Source organism: Eurypyga helias, unplaced genomic scaffold (genome assembly GCF_000690775.1).
Source record: "Eurypyga helias isolate BGI_N326 unplaced genomic scaffold, ASM69077v1 scaffold6136, whole genome shotgun sequence".
Classification (NCBI taxonomy): Eukaryota; Metazoa; Chordata; class Aves; order Eurypygiformes; family Eurypygidae; genus Eurypyga; species Eurypyga helias.
Genome location: NW_010257159.1, coordinates 88129 through 115284, shown reverse-complemented (window position 1 = coordinate 115284; position 27156 = coordinate 88129). Strand labels below are relative to the sequence as shown.

Genomic DNA, 27156 nt, shown 5'->3' with positions numbered 1-27156 from the left:
CAACTTCAGTACAATACAGTGGAGATAACAATTTCAGCTAGATAATTTTCAGACATCAAACCAGGCTTTAAAAATAACAAAACTGTTCATACAATACATGGAATGTTATATCATGAAGGGTCAGCTGCAAATTCATCACGGGGGGAAAACAAACAGTAAACATGCGTGTCTTAGGAAAGAAGACTGCTTGAGGTACACAAAAGGAATGTCAGAAGGTCCGCTCTTAACCAGATCGCCCATTCCAGATCTACTTGTAACCTTACCTGGTATCAGAAAACCACAAGGCCCTGGAATCTCTAGAAGCAGGGCATGGGTAGTAGAGGGTGAAAGATTAAAAATCTGTTAGAGGCCATATAAAAAGAAAAACACACCCATAAACCTAGAAAAACAACTGAAAGAAGAAAATACTAAGGGCTGATTCCTAGAGTAAAAAAAAAATAAAAAAAATAATAAAATTAGAGTAAGGTACATTGATTTTATGGAGCTTTAAAACTGAGATGAGACCTCTTTCTAAAATGCTCATTTTCATTGGGAACTATTAATAATGTAAGCAAAATTCAAGCACCCATTTCACTTCAAATTGAATCCAGAGACACTGGTAAAAGGGAATTTTTTTTTCTTTCCCTGTGAATATACATAGACAATAGCTGGCCATCAACAGGTAGTCCGAAAACAGTCCTCTCACTCATTGCCTAAAATTCTGGTTCTAGTAGGAATATTGCATCTTCCTAATTTCTGTTCAGCAGTTCATTTTTAAGCAAAACATAAAATTATTTATCTTTGAGTAACAGACACATAATGTCTTACAGGGCCACCATGTCATTGAAAAGCTGCTGACTTGGAATCTGTAATTATGAGCATCTTCACAGGACAGTGGCAGGAAAATAATGTTCTCTCAAGGTATCCATAACACCAGATCTCCACTCTTGGAAGAGAAACAAATGCAGCTCTTACCCTGCGTAATAATATAAAGGATATTTTCTGCTGGGCAAGAGGGAGTGAGATACACTTTCTGGATTGTCTGAGAGAAGCATAATTGATTGTAGGCAGGGGTCATAGAGTTTTTAAAATTGACAGAGCTGGAAAATAACCAGATGTCCTTCACGTCCATTCACATATTCTTTCACTTATATCCCGACAACGGTGTGCAATAAGAGCATAGATGCAATAATATTCAGTGCACGCTTGTAGAGAAAACACTTGGATTGGCCAGCAAATGTCTGGGGGACATTTCAACAGGATAAGTGTCATATGCAATGAACACTGGCATGACCCCAGAGATGTACTGTTGAAAAACTGCAAGAAGGATTTGGAGGGAGAGACAATTCACGGGCATCACAAGCAACACAAGTGGTTTTTGTTGACAAGAAAGTTTAAGGAGAGAAGACTGCCCCTCTACTCTGCTCTGGTGAGACCCCACCTGGAGTGCTGCGTCCAGCTGTGGAGCCCTCAACATCAGAAGGATATTGACCACTTGGAGCGAGTCCAGAGGAGGCCACGAAGATGCTCAGAGGGCTGGAGCACCTCTCCTATGACGAAAGGCTGCGAGAACTGGGCTTGTTCAGCCTGGAGAAGAGAAGGCTCCAGGGAGACCTTACAGCACCTTCCAGTACCTGAAGGGGCTACAAGGAAGCTGGGGGGGGACTTTTTACAAGGGCCTGTAGTGACAGGACAAGGGGTAATGGGTATAAATTGAAATCAGGGAGGTTTAGGTTAGATGTCAGGAAGAAATTCTTCCCGGAGAGGGTGGTGAGGCACTGGAACAGGTTGCCCAGAGATGTTGTGGATGCCCCATCCCTGGATGTCTTCAAGCCAGGCTGGATGTGGCTCTGAGCAACCTGGTCTAGTGGAAGGTGTCCCTGCCCATGGCAGGGGGGTTGGAACTAGATGATCTTTAAGGTCCGTTCCAACCCAAACCAGTCCGTGATTCTGTGATTCTGTGACTGCATAGAATGAATGTGCAGTAAAGAACAACTTTGGACGAAACGAACTTCAACGAAGTCCTGTTGAATGGCAAAGGGATTAAGCTCACCTTTGAAGATAAATTATCAGATGAGTAAGTCAAAATAGCTTGAAGACTATCTAGGCTGTGAGAATAAGCTACTTCTACAAGATTTAAGATCATATCTACCTGATGTCTCAGAAATAACTAAGATCAGTAAGAGCTTACAAGTATAAGCACACAAATTCTGTTATGGTGTGTGGTGGTTGGAGTGTGGTTTTTTGGTTGTTGTTGTTTGGTGGGTTGTTTTTTTTTTTTCACCCCCAGTTGTAAACTTCGATGTTTCTAAATCAGGACCATGAAAAATGATGGTACAGGAGAAGTTTTCTGTGTTTTCAAAATATTTAAGAAGGGAGAAATGGATGGAATAGAGGAAGATTAAACAGGAAAACAAACCAAGTTTTCTCTTCATGTGAGCAAAAAAGGTACTTTTCTAACTGAAAAATAGTAAGAGGCAGAAAAAGAACCTAGGAATTAACAGACAGTTACCTAAAAAACACCTTTTTAGGAATGAGACCTTTATAGACTAAATCACATACCTTTATCTCTGTTTTTGGATTTGTTTTTTTTATTTTAAATATTTTCTTCTGAAATATTAGAGGAAGCATTCTGGACATATCGATACAATTATCTACTACTGAGATAATGCAGACTGCAAGGATTATGGATGTATTTACAGATTTTACTGTAAACAGTCTGAAGGCAGAGGACATTCTTTCACTAAGGGAAGTGTAGATGTTTAAATTGTAGTTTACGACCAACACAGTACCAAGTACCTATGTATATCCATGCACTGAGGAATACTGTACTGCAAGTCCAAAGACTTTTTTTTCTTCATCTGCTGCTTGAAAACAAATAGGCATTGAAGTCTTTAAAATACACGTCCTGAATGGAACCAATGGCTACATTCCTAAGTATGAGGAGGGATGATGACGAGTCTGAGCGAGCATGTTATAACAAATGTATTTAGAGCATACAGTACTCTAATTTCACAGCTCAACTATTTGTAAAAATTCAAACCCAACAGCTCAAAGAGAAACAAACAACAATAGTACCTTGACAAGTAAATTTTTTAGAAGGAGTTGTGAGAAGAAGTTTATCTGCCATTTCTCCAGGACCAGCACAACGTGCAATACCAGGTTCTTTGTATTCTGATTTTACCCAGTCAGATAGCCACTGCATGTTACAATCACAATAAAGAGGATTTGCTCCGATAGCCCTATGGAAAACAGAAAAAAAAAAAAAAGAAAAAAAAGAAAGGGAACAAAGTTTTAAACGGTTGTCTTTGAAAAGAGAACCCAGAAAACAGGTTGGACACCCAAATTGACCCTAAGAGCACGAAGGGTCTGTATTTGCATTCTAAATCAAGCAGTGACAGTTTTAGCAGTAAACTTAGTTTGGAAACCCAGCTATTCTTAGCCATGTTACATGTGAACTTTGGAGAGCTAATACTAACTAGCTCTGTTTCACCGTTGGCATATAATGGCCAAGATCAGCTGCATCAGCAGAATTAAACTGATTCTGGGAAATTAAGTTAGTAAGAATAAAGTATTTCTTCCGAAGCACCAAAGGCACCCCCACAGAGTTCCACCCTGATATTCTTCCTTTTCAGTTTATGGCTCCCAGGCTGGTACAAACCATCTGTTTCTAAGCTTCCAAATTTAATTTTATTATTTCCTCTTTGGAGCTCTCCCACTGAACTTAAATCTATGTGCAGAATACTGTAAGAGGTCTCCACTGCGTAAGTAAATAAAACTACATTATCCTAGCTTTTTGGTAGTTACCTAAGAATTGCCTCATTATGAAAGTAAATAAATTTATTTAAATAAATCTGATTTTTTTAGTTAAAAAACAATTTAGCTAGAAATATTCAGAATTAATTTATGTAAAGGCTTTTCAAGTGTCTATTTTCTCTGCTAGAAACTATAAATACTCTTAAAACTCTGAGATCAATGATATGTTGTGTAGTTAATTTGGAGGATCGAAACACTGTGCATGTTCCTTTTAAGAAATACAATAATTGGAGAACTTTCAAAACATAATCTTGACAAGTATACACACTGTTAAATGGCAATAGTAGAACATCCTCTTTATCCAGATCTTTCAAATTGTTCCACAACTTTGGATCTGCTGGTCTTCCAGAGATACAAGAAAATCTTTGGCAAGCATAGGTGGTAGAAACTACTGCTGCTGAAACACTCTTTTCTGCCACACTGAGCAGGAAGGCCCCATCTTAATTACTGCTACATGCTACACAAATACTTGTTCAGTCAGATTTAAGTTAGAGCAGTTACAAAAATCAGACCTAGTGACAGGGAACTTCCCACATGGATAAATACCTAGAATTTGTCAAGTCCATATCTGCAAGAATAAACATCAGCCTGAACAGAGATAACACAATTGCTCTGCTAAAATCAGAATGTTAGCAAGGATAACTGGTAGTTATTAAGAAAAAAAAAAATAACAGCAGCAACAACAATCAAATCTATGTATGTTTTACTGATATTTCAGGCAGGTAATAGTAGCATTTGAATGAATTATCAATGATTTTAAGCTTAATCAGTATCATCAAATTTCTGAGAAATGATAAATTAAATGTAAATGCCCAATACCTAACTAGATGCAGAAATTTTTTAACAACTGCAGCTGTTCAGAAACATAAAAACCAGATATAATGAAAGGCAATGGACAACTTACTCCTCAATTGTAAGCAAAGATACAGTAAGTATCCATAAATACAATGAGGTTTACAGACATTGTTCTAATCTAGGTTCCAACTGAAAAGTAAAAACAGGAAAAGTTTTGCCTCAAATGGTGTTCTGAAATCACATGCCATGTATTTAATGTCAACTTAACAGATACTGACACAGAATCATAGACTAATTTAGGACACTGTGGATGTCATCTAGTCTCCCCTCCTGCACAAAGCAAGTCTCACTTCAAAGTCAGAGCAAGGTTGCTCAGGGCTGTGTCCAGCTGAGCTCTGAAAATCTCCAGGGATGGCGATCCTTCTGCTTCTTTGGGTAACCTGTTCCAAAGCTGAACCACCCTGATAGTGAAGAATTTTTCATTATGTTCAATTAAACTTCCCTTGTTGCAGCTTGTGACTGTTGACTCTTATTCTTTACCGTGGACGCCTGAGAAACATCTGTCACCATCATTGCCATAATCCCCTTAGAGGCTTAAAGACTATTAGGTCCCTTCTTGGCATCTCCTTCTCCAGGCTAGTTAGCCCCTCCTCAGAGCTCGTACAATCCAGCCACCTCCCAAATTTGCTTAGCTCTAGCCTGTATTTGCTCTGGTTCATACACATCTGCTTTGTTCTGGAGAAATTGAACACATATTCCAGATGTGGCCTTAGGGCCAAGCAGAAGGGAGTGACCACTATCCTCAATCACCTGGCTGCTCACTTTCTAATTCAGCCCAGAGTGTCTTCAGCCTCCACTGCCATAAGGACACAGCTAGACGTTTAATTTGCTGCCCACCAGGAGAGCCAGGATTTTGCTGCTGAGCTGCTAGCTCTCTGGCCACTCCTCAGCCTGTACTGATACATGAACTTGTTCCAGAGCAGGCCTTTGCCTTTTGTCTGTGTTCAACTACATGGAATTTGCTAAATGTAACATAAAAAAAGACAGTTATCATCTGTATACTCACAGGTGTGATAATGCTGAAAGATCATTAAAAGCTCCTTCAGGAACAACAGAAATATCATTTCCATGTAAAGACCTTAAAAGGAAAATAAGCCTAATCATATATATGCATAAAAATCAGCAGGTTAACTTCGCAAATTTCATCTTTAGTAAAGCATTTTCAGCTTTTCATAATTCTTTTCCTTCAGTGTTTCCAGCTTTTTTTTTTTTTCCTTAAGATCTAACTGGCAGTCTACTCATCATTTGATTTTTTTCATCCTGAATTGTCATAAGAAATGTTAATAATGTGATTCTCTTTAAATTTCAAGAATAAAGCTTAGATAAAGTAGGCACACTTCAGGAAAGTACTGACTGGATTTAGGGACAGCAAGAGAGTTATTATTTCTGATTTTTCAGCAATTCCCTAAAATTCCCAACAATTTTGTTCATATTTATTTTTAATCTTTCATGGATTCAAGGAAAATACAGGCATTGTCTGTTCATTAATATAAGTATTAAGGTTGTGTCCCTAATTTGATAGTAAAGTTAAAGAACTAAAGATCTTATTAGGCATCAATACCAAGACAAGTATAATGTCTCCTGTAGTAAACCTGCACAAAAAACTCTTTCCTTTTCTATAAATTAATTCATTTACATGTATATCTAACACATACAAAATTATGGTTCTTGAAATTATCCCTATTTATATAAAATAATTGATGTTATGCGAGCAAACTTAAATAATGCCATGCATGAGACATTTAATCCAACAAAGCTATTAAATGGTTATAAACTACCTAAATGGAGGCAAAAATTACATGTTCTGCTGGGGACTTCTGAGAAAGAATTTTTGCAGTTTTCTGCTTGCGTTTTTTTAATGACAAAATGAACCTGTAAACTAGATGGACTGTTCTTTATTTTCCTTTACTCCCTTTTCGTGCCCTTTCAACCATGTTTTTTGTAGTGGTAAAATGGAAACTTTTCTTGGAAACAAAAATTAATTTTATTGATTTTCAATAGTTAACCATGATGTACTGGTTTTGGAAATACTCCCATATTAAATGAAACAACAAAGAAAGAAATTTATTACTGGAATAAAAATACTCAAAATTCAACTGCAAAACTCTCTCATGTATACTGAGGAATCTCTGTATATGGAATTTTGTTAGACTACAATGCTTCTAACATGAACATAACACAAAAAAGAAATAAAGCCAAGAATAATAAGCAGAAAAAAGTGTATGTCTGTATATGCAATGTTTTCCAGGGACATATGACTTCTTCTGCAGTGTTCTGAGAATGCACTTCCCCAGAATAAAGCCACTCTAGATTTTTAAGGCTATGTAATTATCACTTCTCAAATACTTGATATGTTTTAAAATCTACTAACTACCTACAGATTTGCTATCTGCTGTACACAAATAAAAATTCTGGAAAAATAGAAATGGTTAAAAAAATAATACTTACAACAACCTAAGTGATTTCAACCCATCAAAAGTCCGTGCAGGGATACACCTCAGGCGGTTGTAACTAAGAATTCTGGAAGTATATAAAATACTGTCAGCAAGTGTATCAGCCATTCAGTAAAGAATGCAGAGCATGACCAAAACCAGTGTTTTGCACGCATAGCTAGTTAGGATACGAGTTATTTTACAGCCTCCACAACAAGCAAGACCCCCACTAAAATGCTTCCAAAGAGTCACTGTTACATGTTTAAACTTACAAGGTGAGCAGCTGAGTCATGTTGCTGAAGCTCTGATTAGAAAGAGTGCTGATTCTGTTGTTACTTAAATCTCTATAAAAAATAAATTCAGAAATTCAGACCTTAACATCACTGCCCAAGTCCTGAAACACTGCAAGTTAAACTGACACATTATTTTTATTAGTAGAAGTAGCATCATCATTGGTATCAATATTTAAAGCAGCACATATTTTTATTTTCACATGCCATATACAAGCCCAGCAAGTGTTTAGCTTGATCAATGAAAAGCATTTTCATTTCAACACAGATGAGGAAGCAGCGCAATGCATTCTTACACAACAGCAATATCCATCATGCTACTGAGTTAATAATGCAATTCTACATGAACACAAGTATAGAAACGAAAGTGATGTTTTAAAGCAGAAATCATTCAAGTCATGTCCCTAATGACAGCTGAGTAAATATCATCTAATACTCTACTTAACACTTATATGCTGAAGACATGAAAGCCCAGAGCTATTATTATAAAGAACACTATCTAAGGTTTATAGACAAAGCCTTAACATCTTTCTTGTTGTTCAATATTCTAATGAATAAAATCTTAAGCATAAGTATGATGGAAGCTGGAGTGGCATGATGGTAGCTTCAAAGATGGTAGCTTCAAAGAAGCTTTGAAGAAGCTGTATTAAATGTGAATTTTACTTGCTCTTTATTCTCATGTTGGGCTTTAGTTTTCATTTTATGTTGACTATTTCACTATTGTTTACTCTATTTTGTGGTGAAATACAGCATTCGTTTCCATTATTTCCTTGATATTTTAACTTACTGTTGAATAGCTATGCAGTATACATATTTCTCTGCTTGGAATTTTGTGAAAGCCTCTAAGAAACCTAACTCATAATAATAAACATGCTAGGCAAGTGTAACAGATCTATCCAAAACTGGAAAAAAGTCAGATATAATTTCCCTTGTTAATCTGGAAATTGGGAGACTTTTATGTAATTCCTTGTTTGGCCACAGATGCACAGTGTTTTGGTTTTCCAAACACAGCAGAAAAACATTCTCAACCTCGAAACAGCAGTATGAGGATGCATTCAGAAGAAACTACAATGTACCGCACAGGTCTGATAGACTGTTAATACTAATCTTACCTGCCTTTTGTTTACTGTTCATCTATAATCTACTGTATTACATTTGTCTGCTAAATTGTTTGTGTGTATTTTCTGATTAGGAGGTAAAGTTATATGATTTCCGGCCGTTGGTCAAAAATGGACTATGAGTACCTAACCTCTGTGATGGAAGCCTTGCCTCTATTTAACCTCATCTCTAGACATATATCCAGTCTCCACTGATACTATTACTGCACACAGTCCAATTTATATGCTTGCCTCTTGTACTCAGGTTCCAAAGTTTGCATTTTCTCTGTGCTGCAAGTTAGATCTTGTATAACTCAAACAATCCACAAAGATTTCCTATAGGTTCTATGCTGTATACATTTCATCATATTACAAGTTTTTTTCCTGATGTTATTTGCAAAATACAAAAAAGTTCTGGCAACATGTTTTTTTCTAAATTGTGACTGTGACCACTTTTGTCTAGTATGAGGTAAATAAAGGAAATCAAGTTCTTCTTTTTGAATGCGAAACCATTTTCAATTTTTGCAGCAAAGTCCTAAAACCAGTTAAAAAGAAATTCAAGGGATTTTGTTACTCCCCTCCACTTTTTATTCTGATTATAATGAAACCACTAACCGCTTTCAGAATGTTACACAGTTCAACCTCAGCTGGTATAAATTTTTATAGTCCTAACAAAGGCCATGGAATTACAGGCATTTACATCGACAGTCTTCCTGTTTCTCTCACTGTACTCTTACAAGCTACAGAAGTCATATTCAAATCATTCACAAAGTAGAGGTAATAAATTTTAGAGCAGCTAGTGATTTGACTCAAATCACAGAGTGAGTCAGCAACAGAGATGGGAGTAAGGCATTCGAGACAAGCTCTCTTGCTAATAGTCATTAAACCATATGTTGTGGGAAAACCACAAGGGGCTACATTCAAGTTTTACAACAGCTGCATGTACTACTCCTATGTGAAGCATACCATGCAGAGAAGCATACCACAGAATGTTTCTTTTGTAAATGAAATGATTCTACTGATGTTATGGAGCTGCACAAAAAAATGCTGTATTACCCTAACATATTTTTTAAGACCTTACACCTCTCTTCAGGTTAACTATAACCTCTGCTTAATCTTCTTAACCTAACTTAACCTTAACCTGCTTAACCTAACTTCTGCTTATAACTTCTGCTTGTGATGCAATCACAGGAATGAAATACCTGTTTATGAAACATGATTGAGTATATTATATGTAGAATGTGATAAGTAGAATAAAATATCCCATTATAAAATGTGGTTGGTTATTACATTTTCTAAAAGATATGATACATTTTATGGGTAAAATTTCTTATAACTAAACTCAGGTAAAATGGAATAGGGTTTTTTGGTCTGGTTTGGGTTTTTTTTTCTTTCCAGTAAAGAATGTTGCTCTAAAGCTACTTACATGAGAGTTAAATGCTTGTAGTTGGAAAGCTCTTTTGGAACAAGGGTAAACTGATTTCCATCCAAATAACTAAAAGGGGAAAATAAAGCACAGAGCATTATTTTTTTAATTAAAACAATAGCATCTTCATCCACTAATCTTAGAATCCAACAGTAAAGTTAATAGCAAATGAATACATAGTATTTCTGTTTTATATGAAACCTTGCTTACAAATTTTGGTTTTTAGAGACACAACTGAGAACCTGTAGCCTAAGATCCAAATGCTAGCATAGCAGATATTATGAATATTATGAAATAACAGTAATAACAAACAACTGTTACATAGTACTTTCTATTATTTCTTGAAGTCTTTGCAAAAATGCTTTTTCATCTTTTTTTCACAGACATCTGCAGATAGAAAGTAAATCTGACTCCTACAAGTCACACTGAATGTGGATTTTGAGCTATCCTAAACAGAAACAGACCCTGACATTGCAGAGGTGGTCCTTTACAGTAGAAACATTAAGAGCTGGTCCCAGCGCTAAGAACAAATTCATTTGTCATGCCTACAGTTCAGGTCACCTTACCTAATTTCTCCCTGTATATCTCATGATATATCAGGCATGACATACTATAAGCCTGTTCCTATGGAGTACGTTAGGGACTAAAGACAGTCATCAATTACCTTTCAATAGAAAAGGTTTTTTGGTTTTGTTTTTGGTTTATTTTTTTCCTCATTGTAAGTTTACAGCTCCTGTATGATATTGCTTGCTCTGCTTTCATGCTCATAATTCTCACTAACAGGCTTGTTCATCCTTTGAGTAACAGGTGCAGGGCCAACCAACTGTATCGGCACCTGAGTTACGGGCAAAGGACGGTAACAAGCCTTGCCTAAAAACCTTCCAGTGTGCAGCCAGTCATTACAAAGGGCAAGTGGAGGGGCTCTTCATGGAACCAGGGCAAGTAGTTTAGACATAAGTGCTGAATTTACCTGATTCTCTGAAGTGGAGCAGTTACTTTCAGGAAGATTAAAGGTCTTTATTTTCTCAACTGGGGCAAATGACTTGCTGATGGCGGTATTAGGATGACATTACTCGGATCTCCTGGAACCCAAGTAAAAACTACACCCTCATTATCCCTATGCAAAGAAGATATTTCAGCCATCCAGAGTGCTCTCTGACAGAGACATTCTTAGATTAATTTTGAGCTTAACTTCCTTAAGTATGCTGCAGCATCTTTGGAAACTTTAGTCTTGACTAAACGGATTGGCTGAATCACAGTTAAACTTAATAACTATCTACATCTAACAAAAAAGCTTTTTCTTTCTTTTATTTCCTCCCCCATCCCCACCCTGCCCTTGGACCATGCCTTCCTTAGGGCTGCTTGCAAAATCCAAAATACATGTCTCAACAAGTCTTATGTTTACACAATGTTAATTACATAAATGGTGGTGAATGGAGCATGGGCTCATATACATAATTATTAAAAAAGAAACCAACAACAATTAAACTTTTTGAAGGACTAAATATTCTAAGAAAATTCTTTTATCGACAGATAAATTAGGATATATTGCTTTAGCTTCATTAGAACTGAAGTACTACAAGTATCCACTTGGCTGATAAAAATGTCTCCTTGTTCAAATGAAGCAACTATTAAGATATTTTATAACACACATGAAGAATACATCTTAAAAGGCTTATGCATGCTAATGAACAAGAAGAATCAATCAGTATGCAACTGCTAACAGGAACCACCTCCATTATCCTTTTGAAAAATATGCTAATTTGCATGCTTAGACACTAATTAAAGCATACAAAATTATACACAAATGAGTTTTCAGTCACAGTCAGGGTTGCACTTGCATTTCCAAAAGTACCTCTCTTTAGCTGCTTAATTTTACATTGCATTGGTGCCCTTACATTGTCAAATTGTATTTAATAGGCCAGACAATATTTAATTAAGTCATCTTCTATTCAAGAAAAAACCCCAACAAACCAGCAAAACCTAATGAAGTAAGTTATAGGTTTATATAGCTGTGAGATAGTTTGACTTCTCAATAATTTCTTAATTAATGACTAAAGCCTTTTGGATGCTATTAAGCACCAAACTAGTGGTAGACATTTCAGAGTCTTCTATATAATACCAAATGATGAAACAATAAAACTGTTTTAGTGACTTAAGATAAACAGTTATGGTCTTCTGAAAAAGCACTTCATTATTCAGTCATTATGAAGCATTAGTCATTTAATATTAAATACTTGCCATATGTAACATAAACCCTAATAATGTAACATTAAACATAATTTTACCTAATGTAACACTGAACATAGACTTTTTTTCTTACCATAGAATCATAGAATCATAGAATGGTTTGGGTTGGAAGGGACCTTAAAGATCATCTAGTTCCAACCCCCCTGCCATGGGCCGGGACACCTTCCACTAGATCATGTTGCTCAAAGCCCCATCCAGCCTGGCCTTGAAGACATCCAGGGATGGGGCATCCACAACATCTCTGGGCAACCTGTTCCAGTGCCTCACCACCCTCTCTGTGAAGAATTTCTTCCTGATATCTAATCTAAACCTCCCTGATTTCCATTTATACCCATTACCCCTTGTCCTATCACTACCGGCTCTTGTAAAATGATGTAAAAAAGATGTAAAATCATCTTATCAATGATTTCTTTCTATTTCTATGTGGTGACCTATCTGATCAAGATTCAAACCAGATAAATAACCCAATTTTTAGGTTTATATTTTCTGCTTCATAATGCATAAAAATTGACTCATCTAGTCTTAGGAGGAGCTTATTCAGTTATTATCTTCAAACAAAACGTGAGGTAGCAAGCTATTTTTATATCAATGTTTCTGTCCATCTGCATATTCAAATTGTATCTTTTCATAAAATGCAATCTTCACCATTTGTCAAAGGGTATCAAGAGATTAATAAAATATCCCAGATTGTATGACTGTCTATATGAAAAGTAAGACTTTGTATTAAAATCAGTCTTTTTGAAATATCACAAACCCATGTTTATTATGAAGATACACAAACACATTAATAGATTGTTTTGCTTTTGCTTTTTCATGTAATTGAACTTCTTCATTCTTTCCAAAACAGCAACTGTAGATTAATCAGGTTCAGTTGCCCATAATATATCTACATTCAGTGATATGATGGTTCAGTGTTGAGGACATAAATTCTAGAAGTGATTACAATTTTATATAAATATATATTCAGTAACAGAGAGTTCTCAGAGTGTTTGGGAACTTACAGTGCACTGATAATTCAAACTTAAACTCGAATTTCTCAAAATACTGTGCAAGTCTTTAGATCTATAAAGCAGCACATTAATAAATTTCAACGCATCTACTGAAACTAATTCTTCATTTTCTTCTCCTCTATTTCCTGAACCCGACAATATAAATCTGATATTGATCTTCATAAAAAAGAAAAAAGTATGCTACTTACAGTTCAGTTACATCTTTTGGGATGCCTTTAGGCAAAGCTTTTAGGCCTTTGTTGCTGCAGCGAACTACTGTGTCTAGACAAGTACATTCTGCAGGACAGCGGGACAGTGGAGAGCAGCTATTGTCATCATTACCTGGTTAATAAAAACACACAGATGTTAAACTTGCTATACAAATGTCACTTCAGTATTAGCAATACTACAAGCAAACACGGTATTTCTACATTATGATGTTTCAGGGTAGGGAAAACATTGTCATCTCTGTAAACCATTGCTCCAAGAATTTACATTTAAAGTGATGCTTTATTTCATACAATGCCGTTTTACTAGGTAAAAAAAAAATTAAAAAAAGAAAGAAAGAACAATAGTTAAATGAAAGATACTAAAACAAAATATATGTTGATTTTCTTACCATCGTCACAGGTAAAATCCTGAATTGCCACATCCTGGATAGGGATCTCTTTGAGGAAATACGGTTTTTGGCAGCGAGGGTTTCCCGTCACAATGCGTTTCTTCCTTAGCCAGTCTCCAAGCCACGCGAGATGGCAGTTGCAGTTGAAAGGATTGGCCAAGAGGTTTCTGAGAACCACAGGAGAGTTTGGTATAGATGACACCATTTTTTTCATCCTAAAAGTACTTTATTTCTATTTTCAAAAAGCTAAGCTTAAATACCATTCTTCAAACAATACTATGTACAAACCATAGGTGAAAGCTGTAATTTAGGTGCTGTGTGGTGAATGTTGATGTAACTCGTTTAGAAATAATTTAAAACTGTCAAAGACCTGACTTGTTGTCAAGCTACTGTACTGATAATGCAATAATTTCATATAGAGATGAAGGCTGATTACTTTACATTATTAGCTTTAACCTGACAACAGCTATTCCATTAATTTGTCATCTCAAGATTTCCATCTTTTATTTGCTCCAGAGAATAAGTTTCCTATCTGAAGTGACAGCTAAGTTGATTACATGCCAGTTATAAAAATGAATTTACTTCTACAAGTCTCAGTACTTTTGGCATCTCCTTAGTTCAGCACAAACCTATCGACAATTCCATTATTTATAAACATGCCATCCTTAATATGCACAAATTAGTCACTTGGTACAAAGTGTCACTTTTTATGTAAAAAGAGGATTAAGTACTTTCCTGAATGATGATACCTACAAAAATCATTTCTTCTGTAAACTGAGCGGTAGCTTTGCTCACCATTTTTCCTTCCCTTAAATTACATCAAGTTTAAATACAAAAAGGGATGCTTTGTTTTATAGAAAATGAAATAAAGCTTCATTATAAAACATGTATGAATTAAGATCTTCAGTAAGCTCAGACAATTTAAAATAACAATGGGCTGGCAGAGTGCAGAAACACAGACAACATGGTGATTCGACCAGCTGCAATTGTGCAATGCCTACCCAAAATGTGGCTTTATACCCTGGTTCAGATCAGTGGGCTTCTGTGAGCGGGGTGAGCAGGAAGGTTTTCATGCCTTCTGAGGCACTTCTGGAAACCAGCCTAACACTGCATCAAAGAGCACCATGAAAACATACTCTTCATGTGTCCAAGACGGTCCAGAAAATAAACTTTCTCAAAACTCTTTTTTTCCCCTTAATTTTACCTCACGCTGTGGAATTATACCATAAACTATTAACAGAAACGTCCCTAAATAGTCAGAGGTTTAAATTTGGGTAAGGTACAACACAAGCGTGACTTACAACGTAGAGAGCGAATGCAGTGTATCGAAGGAGCCGGGTGCGACAGTGGTGATCTGGTTGTCATACAGCGAGAGCAGGCGGACTGAGCTCAGGCCCGTGAAGCTGTCGTTTCCCACACAGCTCACGCGGTTGCTCCTCAACATCCTGCGAAAGGAAGGATTGGCATTTCTTAGCTTATCCCGAGCAGGGGCTGGAGCTGAAGTGGTGGACTGAGCAAGGGCGAAGAGGTATGACTCCAAAAGGACTGCTATCGGTGGAGGAACCACAAAAGCAGTGACCTCTGTGCTGCCTGTCACCTCACTGACGGGACTGAACACAGTGTGCATGGAGGGGACTATGATACAGGAAGATGGGTGGGTAGGTTTCACAGAGGCAAGGGGTGTTTCACATAAGCATTTGTGGTTTATTTTCTTTCCAATAACAGAATCCGTAATTATGAATTTATTAATTGACAATAAATTAAATTGATTGAAATGGCCCATATCACAGATACACAGCAGCCCCCTTTTCATACTTGCAAGCCTAATGACTCCAGAACTATTCCCCTGGAGCAGAAGGTTGTATAGCCGACCTCCTCCTGAGGCCCCTTCAACATGAGTTTTCTTAGGATAAATTCTAGAAACCACTTTTACTACATTCTCAAGCATTCCAATTAAATGAAATCAGGCTACCCTGAGTCCTCCTCAGCATGACTCTAAGATTCAGTACAAATTTCAGATTACTAAGGAGGAATGCTATTCTAAAATCTCTCATGTTTCTGTAAAAGATACAAGCTTGGAAGTTTGCTGTTCTCCTATCTGTCCATCAATAAATGAATATTTCTCTCCATGCTTTTGTCTCAGAATAGGTGCTTCTAACAATTTTAGCAGCTTTAAATGCAAAGTTAGAAATGATAGGCCTGATTTATTAAAAATACCTAATGTCTATGGATAGCTGAAGCCCCAAAGACCATTTAATCTTGGCTCTGCTCTGCTGATCAGAAGGACAGGCTCTCTGAAGAAGGCCAAGAAGCTGTGGATTGTATAAACATCATTTTTTTTAGTGGAAAGAGCTAAACTGCCTTTATGGAAAGAATGAAATGAGTTCAAGCTATAGTGCTTTTACTCCTCCCTTTACTGTTGAAATGACATTAAAATTACTTAGGAGAGAATCATTTCCCACATTTCAATATCCACTAGAATCATTTTTCTTTCTAGCAAAATTCCCAGTAATAGCTGAGCTGAATTGAATCAGACTCCATTACGTAAAACGTGTAATTTCCATGCAAAATTCTGTTACTTTGAAGCAGATGATTATTCCTATTTCCTTTTCTGCAGTTGGATGTTTATCCATTCTCAACTGCTTCATCATTTTAGAGGACTCATAATTTCTATAGCCAAGTAAGTACAATGACAAAATTCAGCTACATTATATGCATAGTTAATAATTAATGAATTCATGTAATGCATAATAACTTCTTGTACAATAGGAACAAAAACTAAGATATACTTGAATAATACATAGCTAATCCTCAAAAATATTTTATTTTTCAGGACAGATAGAATACTACTTTAAAAAACATCTGGCAAAAAGGAAGACTAAAACCACACAAATAATTACACTTACAGTGTTTTCAGACTTTCTAGTCCTTTGAACATTTTGTGTCGAACACTTTCCAAGCGGTTGCTAGTGAGCAATAGTTCATTCACACCAGAGGCTCCATCAAATGCTCCTTCTTCAATATCTGTAATCTTGTTATTGCTCAAGTTTCTATTATACATTAGGAGAAACAGAAAAACCATGTTTTCTTTTTTTAAATACCTATATATAACTGTTAAATGCTGCAGACTGCATAGATTTCAAGATACTGACTTATTGTGTAAAAGCAATGAATGTATTGTTCAGCTTTGAACCAATAAAAGCAAAATTCAATGCCCTGCTAACTGAAGAAGTAAAGATTTTTAAAGGAATCTTTGGAGGATGTTTTTAAATAATGGCAATTACTCAGTCCATGCTGCTACCAAACAAGAACATCTTTACATAATTTTGAATCTTGTCAGTGACTGTATATTTTTTTCACGTCTCCAGACGAATTAATAGGAAAATGATACACTGCAAGTACCAGCACAACTAACCACACTGATTTCTTTATTTCAGCTCAGTAGACATAAATACAAGAAAACAGTATAAACAGCAACATATGTAAATGAAATGTGTGAATGTAAACAGTACATGAAATGTTAATCATTTATGACATGAGTTAAAAAGCAGGATTTATAAGCAAGATAGTTCATTTATCTGCAATTTGCATGCAAAGCACATCGAAATGTGGGAAAACGACCTAAAATACTGACAAAATATTTAGTGTGTCTGGTTTTTAGTTGAAATATGGGAATTACAGCCCAAATGGATAGTGTCTTGCGCTGGTTTTAGTTAGGGCATATCTGTATTGTATATACAAAACCATACATACTCAACAACCTTTCTTAAAGATTTTTCATATTATTCTTGCCTCCTTTCATTTTCTTTGTTGCATATAACTATTTACACATATTACAGAAGTACATATCTACACACTAAACAATGGTATAATACACCAATGATTTAAAAAAACCTCCTAAAAACAGTCTGAGGCCATGTTGAATTAAGTGAAGCTAAAACCCTTCTGATGAAATCCTCTTGGGAAGAAAGCCCAAACATTTGATGCAACTTTTAATTGTTCAAATCAAGAAAGATACTATTTGTTAGAACAAAAATTCATATACTTGCCAGAATGAACTGGTGCCATTATCTAAGACAGACAGAAAATAAGTTGTGGCTTAATCTTGAGTGCTGACTAGTCATCTCTAGCCTAGCTGTAATTTAATGTAAACCTTGCCAGTGATGAGGGATACAATCAGAATCGTTTAGGTTGGAAAGGACTTTTAAGATCATCAAGTCTAACCATTAAGCTAACACTGCCACATCTACCACTAAACCATGTCCCATCTACACATCTTTTAAACTCCTCCAGGGATGGTGACTCAACCACCTCGCTGGGCAGCCTGTTCCAGTGCCTGACAACCCTTTCAGTGAAGAAATTTTTCCCAATATCAAATCTAAACCTCCCCTTGTTCAACTTGGGGCCATTTCCTTTTGTCCTATCACTTGTAACTTGAGAGAACAACACGCACTTCCCTACAACCTCCTTTCAGGTAGTTTTAGAGGGTGATAAGGTTTCCCCTGAGCCTTCTCTTCTCCAGGTTAAACAATCAGAGCTTCCTCAGCTGCTCCTCACAGGGCTTGTGCTCCAGACCCTTCCCCATCTCCGTTGCCCTTCTCTGGACACGCTCCAGCACCTCAATGTCTTTCTTGTAGTGAGGGGCCCAACACTGAACACAGGATTCGAGGTGCGGTCTCACCAGTGCCCAGTACAGGGGGACAATCCCTTCCCTAGTCCTGCTGGCCGCAGGATGCCATTAGCCTTCTTGGGCACACTACTGGCTCATATTCAGCTGCTGACCAACATCCCCAGGTCCTTTTCTGCTGGGCAGCTTTCCAGCCACCCGTCCCCAAGCCTGTAGCATTGCATGGGGCTGTTGTGACCCAGGTGCAGGGCTCAGGACTTGGCCTTGTTGCACTCACGATAATTGGTGTTGGCCCATCAATGCAGCCTGTCCAGAACATCCTGTAGACCCTTTCTAACCTCAGGCAGATCAACACTCCCACCCAACTTGGTGTCATCTGCAAACTTACTGAGGGGGCACCTGATCCTCTCATCCAGGTCACTGATAAAGATATTAAACAGAACTGGTCCCAGTACTGAGCCCTGGGGAACACCACTTGTGACTGGCCACCAACCAGATGTTAGTCCATTCACCACCACTCTTTGGACCCAGCCATCCAGCCAGTTTTTTACTCAGCAAAGCATGTGTCCATCCAAGCCATGAGTAGTCAGTTTCTCCAGGAGAATGCTGTGTGAAACGGTGTCAAAGGCTGTACTAAAGTCTAGGTAGACTACTTCCACAATCATTGCTTTCATTTAGTTTCACATTGGAGCTGTTTGGACTCCTTTAAGAAACTCTATTTCTCACCTCAGCTAGCTTTATCTATGTCAAGCCCTTAGTTTCCTAAAATCTTATTTGTTCCAGATGTAACACGGATACTACTTCATCTGCTTCACAGGAATATTTTCAGGATTAATGTTGTATAGCTAATCAATGATGCAGTGCATACACGTGCGTTATTACTGATGAACCATCAAATCAATTAAAACATTTAGGCCCCAATTTTTCAATGTCATCTGGGCAGAAAGACCTTTGTGCCTATTTGAAACTCCAGAAATAAAAAAACCTCCACAAAAATACAGAATTCACTCATATGTGGTGTCTCTGTAACACTACTACCTCAGCATTTTGCAGTCATGCTTAACCAGTCACTTTATTATTCTCTGAATAGAAGAATGTTGTAACAACAGATAACTATATAAGGAAGTTATGGAGGAATATTATTAAAAATGTTAACTTTTCATTAACATTTTCTCAATCTTGTCCCTCCTCAATTATCCAGATTTCAAAGGTCTTGTGATTTCCAACAGACAGCTACACTGAGACTAATTAATATTCTTCCTTTTCTTTATTTTGTCTTGAACACCCCCTCAGCTAAAAAGCAGTAAACTAGCTTTGGATGACATGAACTGTTTACTATCATTAGAGCCTGAAAATATGTAATTACTGTCTATATTCCATTTTACCAGCTTTTCTTAAATATGAAGAACTGCTATAGATATATGCATAAAACTGCTACACATATATGCATGTGTGGGCATGTGTAAGTATGACCCATCGAGTATTTTATCTACTTCAAAGGCACTCTGTGGCTGTAAAAACTGTTAATCTGAGAACTTTGAAGAATGAAGAAAACTTAGTGCCTACTGTATAGCACCAGAACACTGCTGTGCCAGACATTATTACGTTCTTTTTTTTAGTATCTCAGCCCAATCCAAAGTGTCAAGGTGTACGCAAGTGAATGGGTCAAAAGCAAAGTTCATTTTTGTTGGTTTTGGTTTTGTGTTGGTTTTTTTTTTAATCTTTGTCTACTAACCTAAAAAATCAGTAATAAGTATTTAACTAATTGTGATTATGACTGACAGCAAGGATAGCTAATAGCTTAAGCAATACTATTGTTGCCCTTGAGATTTTGATCACTAGTAAGGTAGAGTGGTATTTTACAAATGGTAGCAACTTTTGTAACTACAAAGCAATGCAACATTTTCATTAATCTGATCTATTTGCACTTGCATTTTTCTTCTTACTATTTATGTTTGAACTTAATCTTGAAAAGATTGAGCAGAGTCTCTAAAACTACATAAATGATCTACACTCAAATGTCTTTTACGTAAGTGAAAGAAAAGCTTTTCATAGATTTATTTTTAGCAACAACTGCAACTGGTAAGATTATAAACTCCTCTTAGAACATAAACTGTGAACACGGATGTGCACGGATGAGCTATCAAGTCATTTTTTTCTCAGTCATTTAATTTTGATATTCCCCTCATTTAATGACAGTTTAATGAAGCACAGAATCAAAGGCATGTCTTGAATGTGCTGAAAGAGGCAAAATTGCCTGGTTAGAGAGTAGTACAGGAAGTTACAAAAGATTACTGGAACCTCTTTTGGGCAGCTTCTACTGTGACCTCCCTGCTGTGGCTGCATAACAGAGCAGCTGGCTGGTCACTGCAGTGAAGATGCCGGAGCTATACACCAGGAGGAGTTGCGGCAGCGGCTAGTCCCATAGAGAAAGGCTGCCAACTATTACCCACCTCAGTTTCATTAATTCAAATGCATTCTTCATTTTTGATTAGAATATACTGAATCTTTTATAGATAAGAGCTAAGAAAGGTGGAGAAACACAGCAAGGAGATAATGTGCTATCTGAATAGACAAGGTCACTGAGGTTGTACTTACATTTTACGCAGCTGAGGAAGTTTCTTAAAGATTCCAGTAGCTTCCAGGACTGAAAATTCGTTGTTATTTAGTCGCCTACAAGAAATTACATCAATTTCAGAAACATATACTCAGGCACTGGCACAGAATTGGTTCACATTGGTTCACACTAAGTGAACTTTTCAGACTGGTTTAACCAAATAGCTGGTGTTTAACTGGTAGCTGAAGAAAATTCTGTACATACTGACGTTTCTAATTCTGACAATTCCTGTGAATTAATATTAATATAATTAGTAAAACTTAGGCATACATAAGACATGCAGATCACAAAATATCATACAACTAAAACTGCAGAGATATACAAGATGATGATTTTAATTTTTTTTTAGGGAAGAAAAAAAAGTAACTGAGGAAGGATTCCATGGCAACTTATTAAAAAAAAAAAATCTTTAAGAAGTACATATAAACCACTAAAGATTAATTTACTGTTCTTTAAAGGATATCAGGTGGGGTCTGCCAGACATCTGGAGGTGCTCACAGAACACTATTTACAAGAATGAAATAATTACTTTAGCTCAATGCTTCTTTTGAATAGGGACTGAAACACTGTATAGGTCTTCCCAAGAGCTTAAAAACACTTCTCTGACCATGGGTTATCTTCAGACCACCACACCTAACACACATATATCACGTAAGGAAGCATTTGATGCTGCTTTGTAACACTACAAGAAGGTATACAATGTGTAACAAATACTAGCTGGAAATTGATCTTCCCTGCCTAAGTACCAAGGCTGTTCCAGCATTGTATACCTTTAGCAGCTGCTAGGTTGGGGGACCATCTATGTTTCAAAAAATATCTGCACTGATGTAGTGCTCCCTATTTCCTTCCTTGAAAAGAAAACGGAAATTATGAGTCTTAGATTCTTTATATGTTTTAATAGAGTCATCTTATTAAGGAAGGGAGTCTGTCCAGCTTTTATTTAGAGATCTTAAATAGGAAGGAAAAAAGATGACTGACAAGATCATCATGAAATGAAATTCATCATAATTCCAAAGCCAGAATGCTTTTCAGAATTGTCTTACTGCAAGACAAGATTAAAATACCCCTAGAAAATAAAAGAAAGCTGCTCATTCATCCTTCCTTCCTGCTCATTCTCAATGACAGCCAGAAGGGAAATTAAGGTTGTAAATCTGAAGATTTGGCTGTACAATAGTTTCAGCATGGAACCAAACTGAGAGAAGACAGGAAGAGGTTTTTTGGATACACATGGAACATTTGTATACCACACTGCAGTACAAGGAACATGAATTTCAGAAGATGTTACAAGCTCTGAAAATCAGCTGACTGATTTAATCATGATTTTTAGTGGGAGCATATAAAATGTATTTTTTGTACAGTTTCAATTAACAAAGTTACTTCATCATTGTAAACAGCCTTTAATTCCCTGTCCATCAACAAGCACCAAGTGTTCTATAAATGCTGACATTTTCAAATACTTTTCAAGTGTTATGTCATCTAGTAGAATGAATTGCTTGTGAAAACACTTATTGATTGTAATAATACCAGTCATTACCGTAATAATACCAGGTGTGGTGATACCTTCCTTCTGGATCTTAATATCATTATGTTTGAGCCCAGTGCTTTTTACAGGCAAAGACAATGTTGATAGTTGTTAGCTGTCAATCACTGGACCATGAAAATGATCTTAAAAATACTTTTATCTGGTTTATTTCAAGAATAGAACTGAAACATCATTCTCCAAACAAAAAAGTAAATAAAAGAAGCATTTGATGGTGATGTCTAAATATATTTTTTTCTGTTTTATCTGACGCCTTTTCCTGTTTTGTTAACATAATAGGTAAAATATTTGCATTTTTTGGTACACTAGCTGAACCTTCCTGGAATGCTATGTAGAATCATAGAATGGTTTGGGTTGGAATGGACCTTAAGGGATCATCTAGTTCCAACCCCCCTGCCATGGGCAGGGACCCCTTCCACTAGACCAGGTTGCTCAAAGCCTCATCCAGCCTGGCCTTGAACACTTCCAGGGATGGGGCATCCACAGCTTCTTCGGGCAACCTGTTCCAGTGCCTCACCACCCTCTCCGCGAAGAACTTCTTCCTGATACCCAATCTAAACCTCCCCACTTTCAATTTAAACCCGTTCCCCCTCGTCCTGTCACTACAGGCCCTTGTAAAAAGCCTCCCAGCAGCTTCCTTGTAGCCCCATCAGGTACTGGAAGGTGCTATAAGGTCTCCTCGGAGCCTTCTCTTCTCCAGGCTGAACAAGCCCAATTCTTTCAGCCTTAATTGGAGTGATACTCAAGCTTTCGAAATCATCATTTGGGATTTGGTACTGTATCAGATATTGTAAAATCATTATAAATCTGAACGTGGAAGACTGAATTTTTTTTTTTTCATTTAGCACTCCTGTTGGAGACTGGTTTGAGTGATTTATCAAATGCTTCCTAAATTTTCCTATACATTAGTATGCTGCCTGGATAATATTATATTTCTAGGGTGCATTTACAGGCTTGTACTTTATCTCAAATACTTCAGTGGCAGATAAGACTGATCTTTCACTGGTGTTCTGGAAGACTGTGAGCAAGTGACAAAATAGAAACAGGGCAGCTCATTTATAAGTATCTATCTTGAAATGTATAATTTTCAGATTTTTTAAAAAGCAAGTACTCTGAAGACACAGATATTTTTATGTTATATTATTACTGCTGCAATTTCCAAGAGGAGCTTCAGCTCCAAACACCACCCTGGAGAAAATAATTTAGCCTTCCTCATTACTGTTATAGAAGCATCAATGTCATTTGACTCTAACAAGTATCTTTATCTCAAATTTGGTGGGTAAAAGAAAAAAAAGTCTAACTAGCTGCTATTCTTGTATGTGACAGCAAAAGTTATGAACTGGAAATTACAGAGTGGTCCTAGAATTAGACTGGGAAGTCCTGAGAAGAGAAAAAAAGGCACTGAAGTGCATTGAAGAGCAGGAACGTTTGCATCAGTGAGGCAAATACCGCAAGAGTGTATTTAGCTAGAGCAATTGGATTTTTAGAGGAAGTAAAAAAATGCAGAAATAATTCCTCTATCCCCTCCAGAATACTTGCAAGGCTGTATTTTTACTTTTATTACATCAAAAGACTTGAAGAACAATCTGTACAGCTTATGAAGAAGGCGTCTTAATAGTGACTTTGTTACAGTTTAAGGCCGTCTTACATGGACAAAATGCTGGATAAAAAAGGGCTCTTTAACGGAAAAAAAAATATAAAAAGCAGTGATGGAAACTGAAGAGAGGCAAATTCGATCTTGAAGTTCCCATTTTAAAAGATTTTAACAGAAGTGAAAAGAAATTAGTAACTTCTGTAACACTTAGGGAAATGGCGGATTTTTAATCAGGGATATCTTCAAACAAGAGCGGATGCTTTATGAATTAGGTGCTGTAAGCAAACATGAATTATGTTTTAGTCAAACATTTTTTTGTTGACTGAAATTTGAGAGTTTGGGATACACAGCAGATGAAGCTTGATGATTTAATTGTTTCTTCTGAATTTAATATGTATGAATCATAATTATAGAAAGAAAACACTTGACAATTTATCTTCCACATGTAAATAAATGAATATGGAAAACCACAATTAAAATACTAAATTAAGATTATTATTTCTTCATAACAGAAAAAATTAAACATGAATCCTGCTGCATGCCTGTCACTTCAACAACTCAATTTCTCATCTTTTGGTTCAGTAACTGACTTTTACAACCGTTACTTTATGATAACCTCCTACACTTTAACCTGTTACCCATTCCATCAGTTTTCATTCTTCAGTTCAAGTAATTTTATCTCTTATATTACACCATAACATTATATACATTTAATGAGTATTTTCTGTTGTCTTGTGGACCTTCCTCCCTACTAAAATCATCTTTCTTTTTCCCTCCCCTTTTGGTTCTTCACCCTCTATGTTGTACACCTAGCAAATCCTATACTAATTAAAAAAGAAAAAAAGAAAAAAAGTATTTCTCCACTGAAATCTATCTCCCTTTACCCAATTTCTTCTTCTCTGGCACTACCTTGTGAACAGTAAATCAACAGCATGAACATGGCCAAAAGCTGAGCTTTGCCTTTCCCACATTTGCCACTTTTTCAATTGAATTTGCCATCATTCTGGGCACATCCAGAATTACCACTCAGATTTGTAATTAGAACATCACTAAGTTCAACTCCTTCTTCCAGCTCAGAGACAGACAAAAGTCTCCATCTCTATTTACACAATTCATTTGAAATTCCTTTTCCTGTCCAGATATTCAACATCCTTGACCACAGTCCCATTATTTCATAACTTCACTGCTGTACTCCTGCTTTTATGCCAGCTGCAGACTCATTATCTTTTGTGATGTGCTACACTGTCATTGCTCATCTCACCCCTGGGCGTCACAACTTTATCACAGTACTCCTGTCTCCACATTTCTGTCCCCACTTTACCAGATCAAATCAAAGTCCTCTCTTTTCTCCCTCAACATTCTGCCTTGTTCTTTAAACTGAATCTCCTAGGAAAACCAGCTATTTCCTCCTGCCTTTGCTCTGCCAATGATGGCCGCCTTCATCTCCTGCCTTTCTGCTGATCCCTCAAGCATCTCTGCATTCCCTTTCATACTATGCTCTGTGCACGGGAGAACCTTGTAAAGCTGTCTTAATTTTATCTTTCAATCCCTCCTTGAAGACCACTTCAGTTGTAATGCCTACAGATCATTCCCATATGGCACTTATTAAGCAAGTAATAATCTGTGACTTCTTTTATGCTCCTCTCTGTTCATTATATTATTATCTCATCTTTTTAACCCAACTCTGTCTTGTTTGTCTGCTTTATCTTCCCCTGGTCTCTTGCCTGACACACATAATGTGTGCTTTGCATAAGAAAGAGCTCTGTTTTATTGAACACCTAGGTAGCACTTTTTAAGACAGACCTCTGATTATTGGATATCCCACTTGATCTTGTAGTTAAAATAAAAAGCAAAATATACCCCACTACCTTTCAAAAAAAAAAAAAAATCCAAGTGGGTAGCTCATGTACTGAAGAACTGAAAACATAGAACAGTTACCTTATTTATTTATCTTAAGTTTTTAAGGCTATATGATACTGAAATGATGCTTAAATAATTTTTTTTTAATACCTAGTCCTTTTAAGTACAACAGAGAGCTTGCATTTAATTTTTGTTATTCAAAAAAGTAAAGCTGTGGTTTTATATTTGAAAAGTTTAGTTCGTTTTTCCATAATTTTTCCATAAGCAAATGAATTACAGGTTCAACTTACAACTCTGCTGTGTACTGAGGGATGTGATCAGGAATTTTGTTGAGTTTCTGATTGGAGCAGTCCACTGTGGTCCCTTCACAGCGACATTTCTCAGGGCAAGCCAAATCTGCAAAGCAGTCTCCACTTAATTTGGATCTGTAATCTTCAGTGCCTGTGGAAGAGTCAAGTCAAAATACAGATACTGAGTCAATAAAATGTAAGATTTTCTTCTTGTGAGAAGGTTGAAAAGATGTCTGCAATGCAGACAACAGGTGGGCGACTTGGGAAATGTATGATAAACTTTGTGATACTGAACAGACACAAGGGCTTCAAGAGAGGGTTAAATATAGGGGCTTAAGATATGCTGGAAAAAGAAACTGTGACCAACTTCACATAACAGGATAACATTAACTTGAGCTTTTCACAGCTGTACTTTCTGCTGATTATGTTGCCAGCCAATCTAGCCTTATTTATAGCTAATCACACAAATGCCACTGATTCTTTTAGAATTTATTTTCTTTCTCTGTATCAATAATAAATAGATCCTGAATGCCACCTTTTCTGTTTCTCTTGTTACAAATTTGTATTGCCGACAAGACTTCATTAACCTCTGTGGGTTTTTTTTTTATAGTCCTGATACTACATATCATCTCAAACACATAAAATTGAAAGCCCTGTTTTCAGCTTTAATTTTAAAAATGTGTGATCCTGACTTAAGCCTCAGCAGCTTGCCATGCTGTAGAAAGCTGCGTGACGTTCCATGGTGCTTGACAGAACCATGTTTTACTCATACCTCACAACCACATGGTTAGATCAAGCACAACAGAAAATCTCGCTACATTATCAAAACTGCATCCATTAGGCCAAGGATAAGAGCAAGGGAAAAGAGGAAGGAG

The 27156-nt window shown here is 36.7% G+C and overlaps 1 protein-coding gene across 1 annotated transcript in view; it reads right to left on the bottom strand.

Moving 5' to 3' along the window:
• The window catches only part of SLIT2 (slit homolog 2 (Drosophila)), a 114625-nt gene that overhangs the window by 37225 nt on the left and 50244 nt on the right, over nucleotides 1-27156 (bottom strand). The window contains exons 14-24 of the mRNA XM_010153901.1: nucleotides 26282-26432; nucleotides 20979-21053; nucleotides 16660-16803; nucleotides 15055-15198; nucleotides 13754-13920; nucleotides 13344-13476; nucleotides 9896-9964; nucleotides 7355-7426; nucleotides 7099-7170; nucleotides 5657-5728; nucleotides 3058-3221 (exon numbers count right to left, since the gene is read on the bottom strand). Coding sequence (XP_010152203.1) covers nucleotides 3058-3221; nucleotides 5657-5728; nucleotides 7099-7170; nucleotides 7355-7426; nucleotides 9896-9964; nucleotides 13344-13476; nucleotides 13754-13920; nucleotides 15055-15198; nucleotides 16660-16803; nucleotides 20979-21053; nucleotides 26282-26432 — 1263 coding nt within the window. The remainder of the gene's footprint in view (nucleotides 1-3057; nucleotides 3222-5656; nucleotides 5729-7098; nucleotides 7171-7354; nucleotides 7427-9895; nucleotides 9965-13343; nucleotides 13477-13753; nucleotides 13921-15054; nucleotides 15199-16659; nucleotides 16804-20978; nucleotides 21054-26281; nucleotides 26433-27156) is intronic.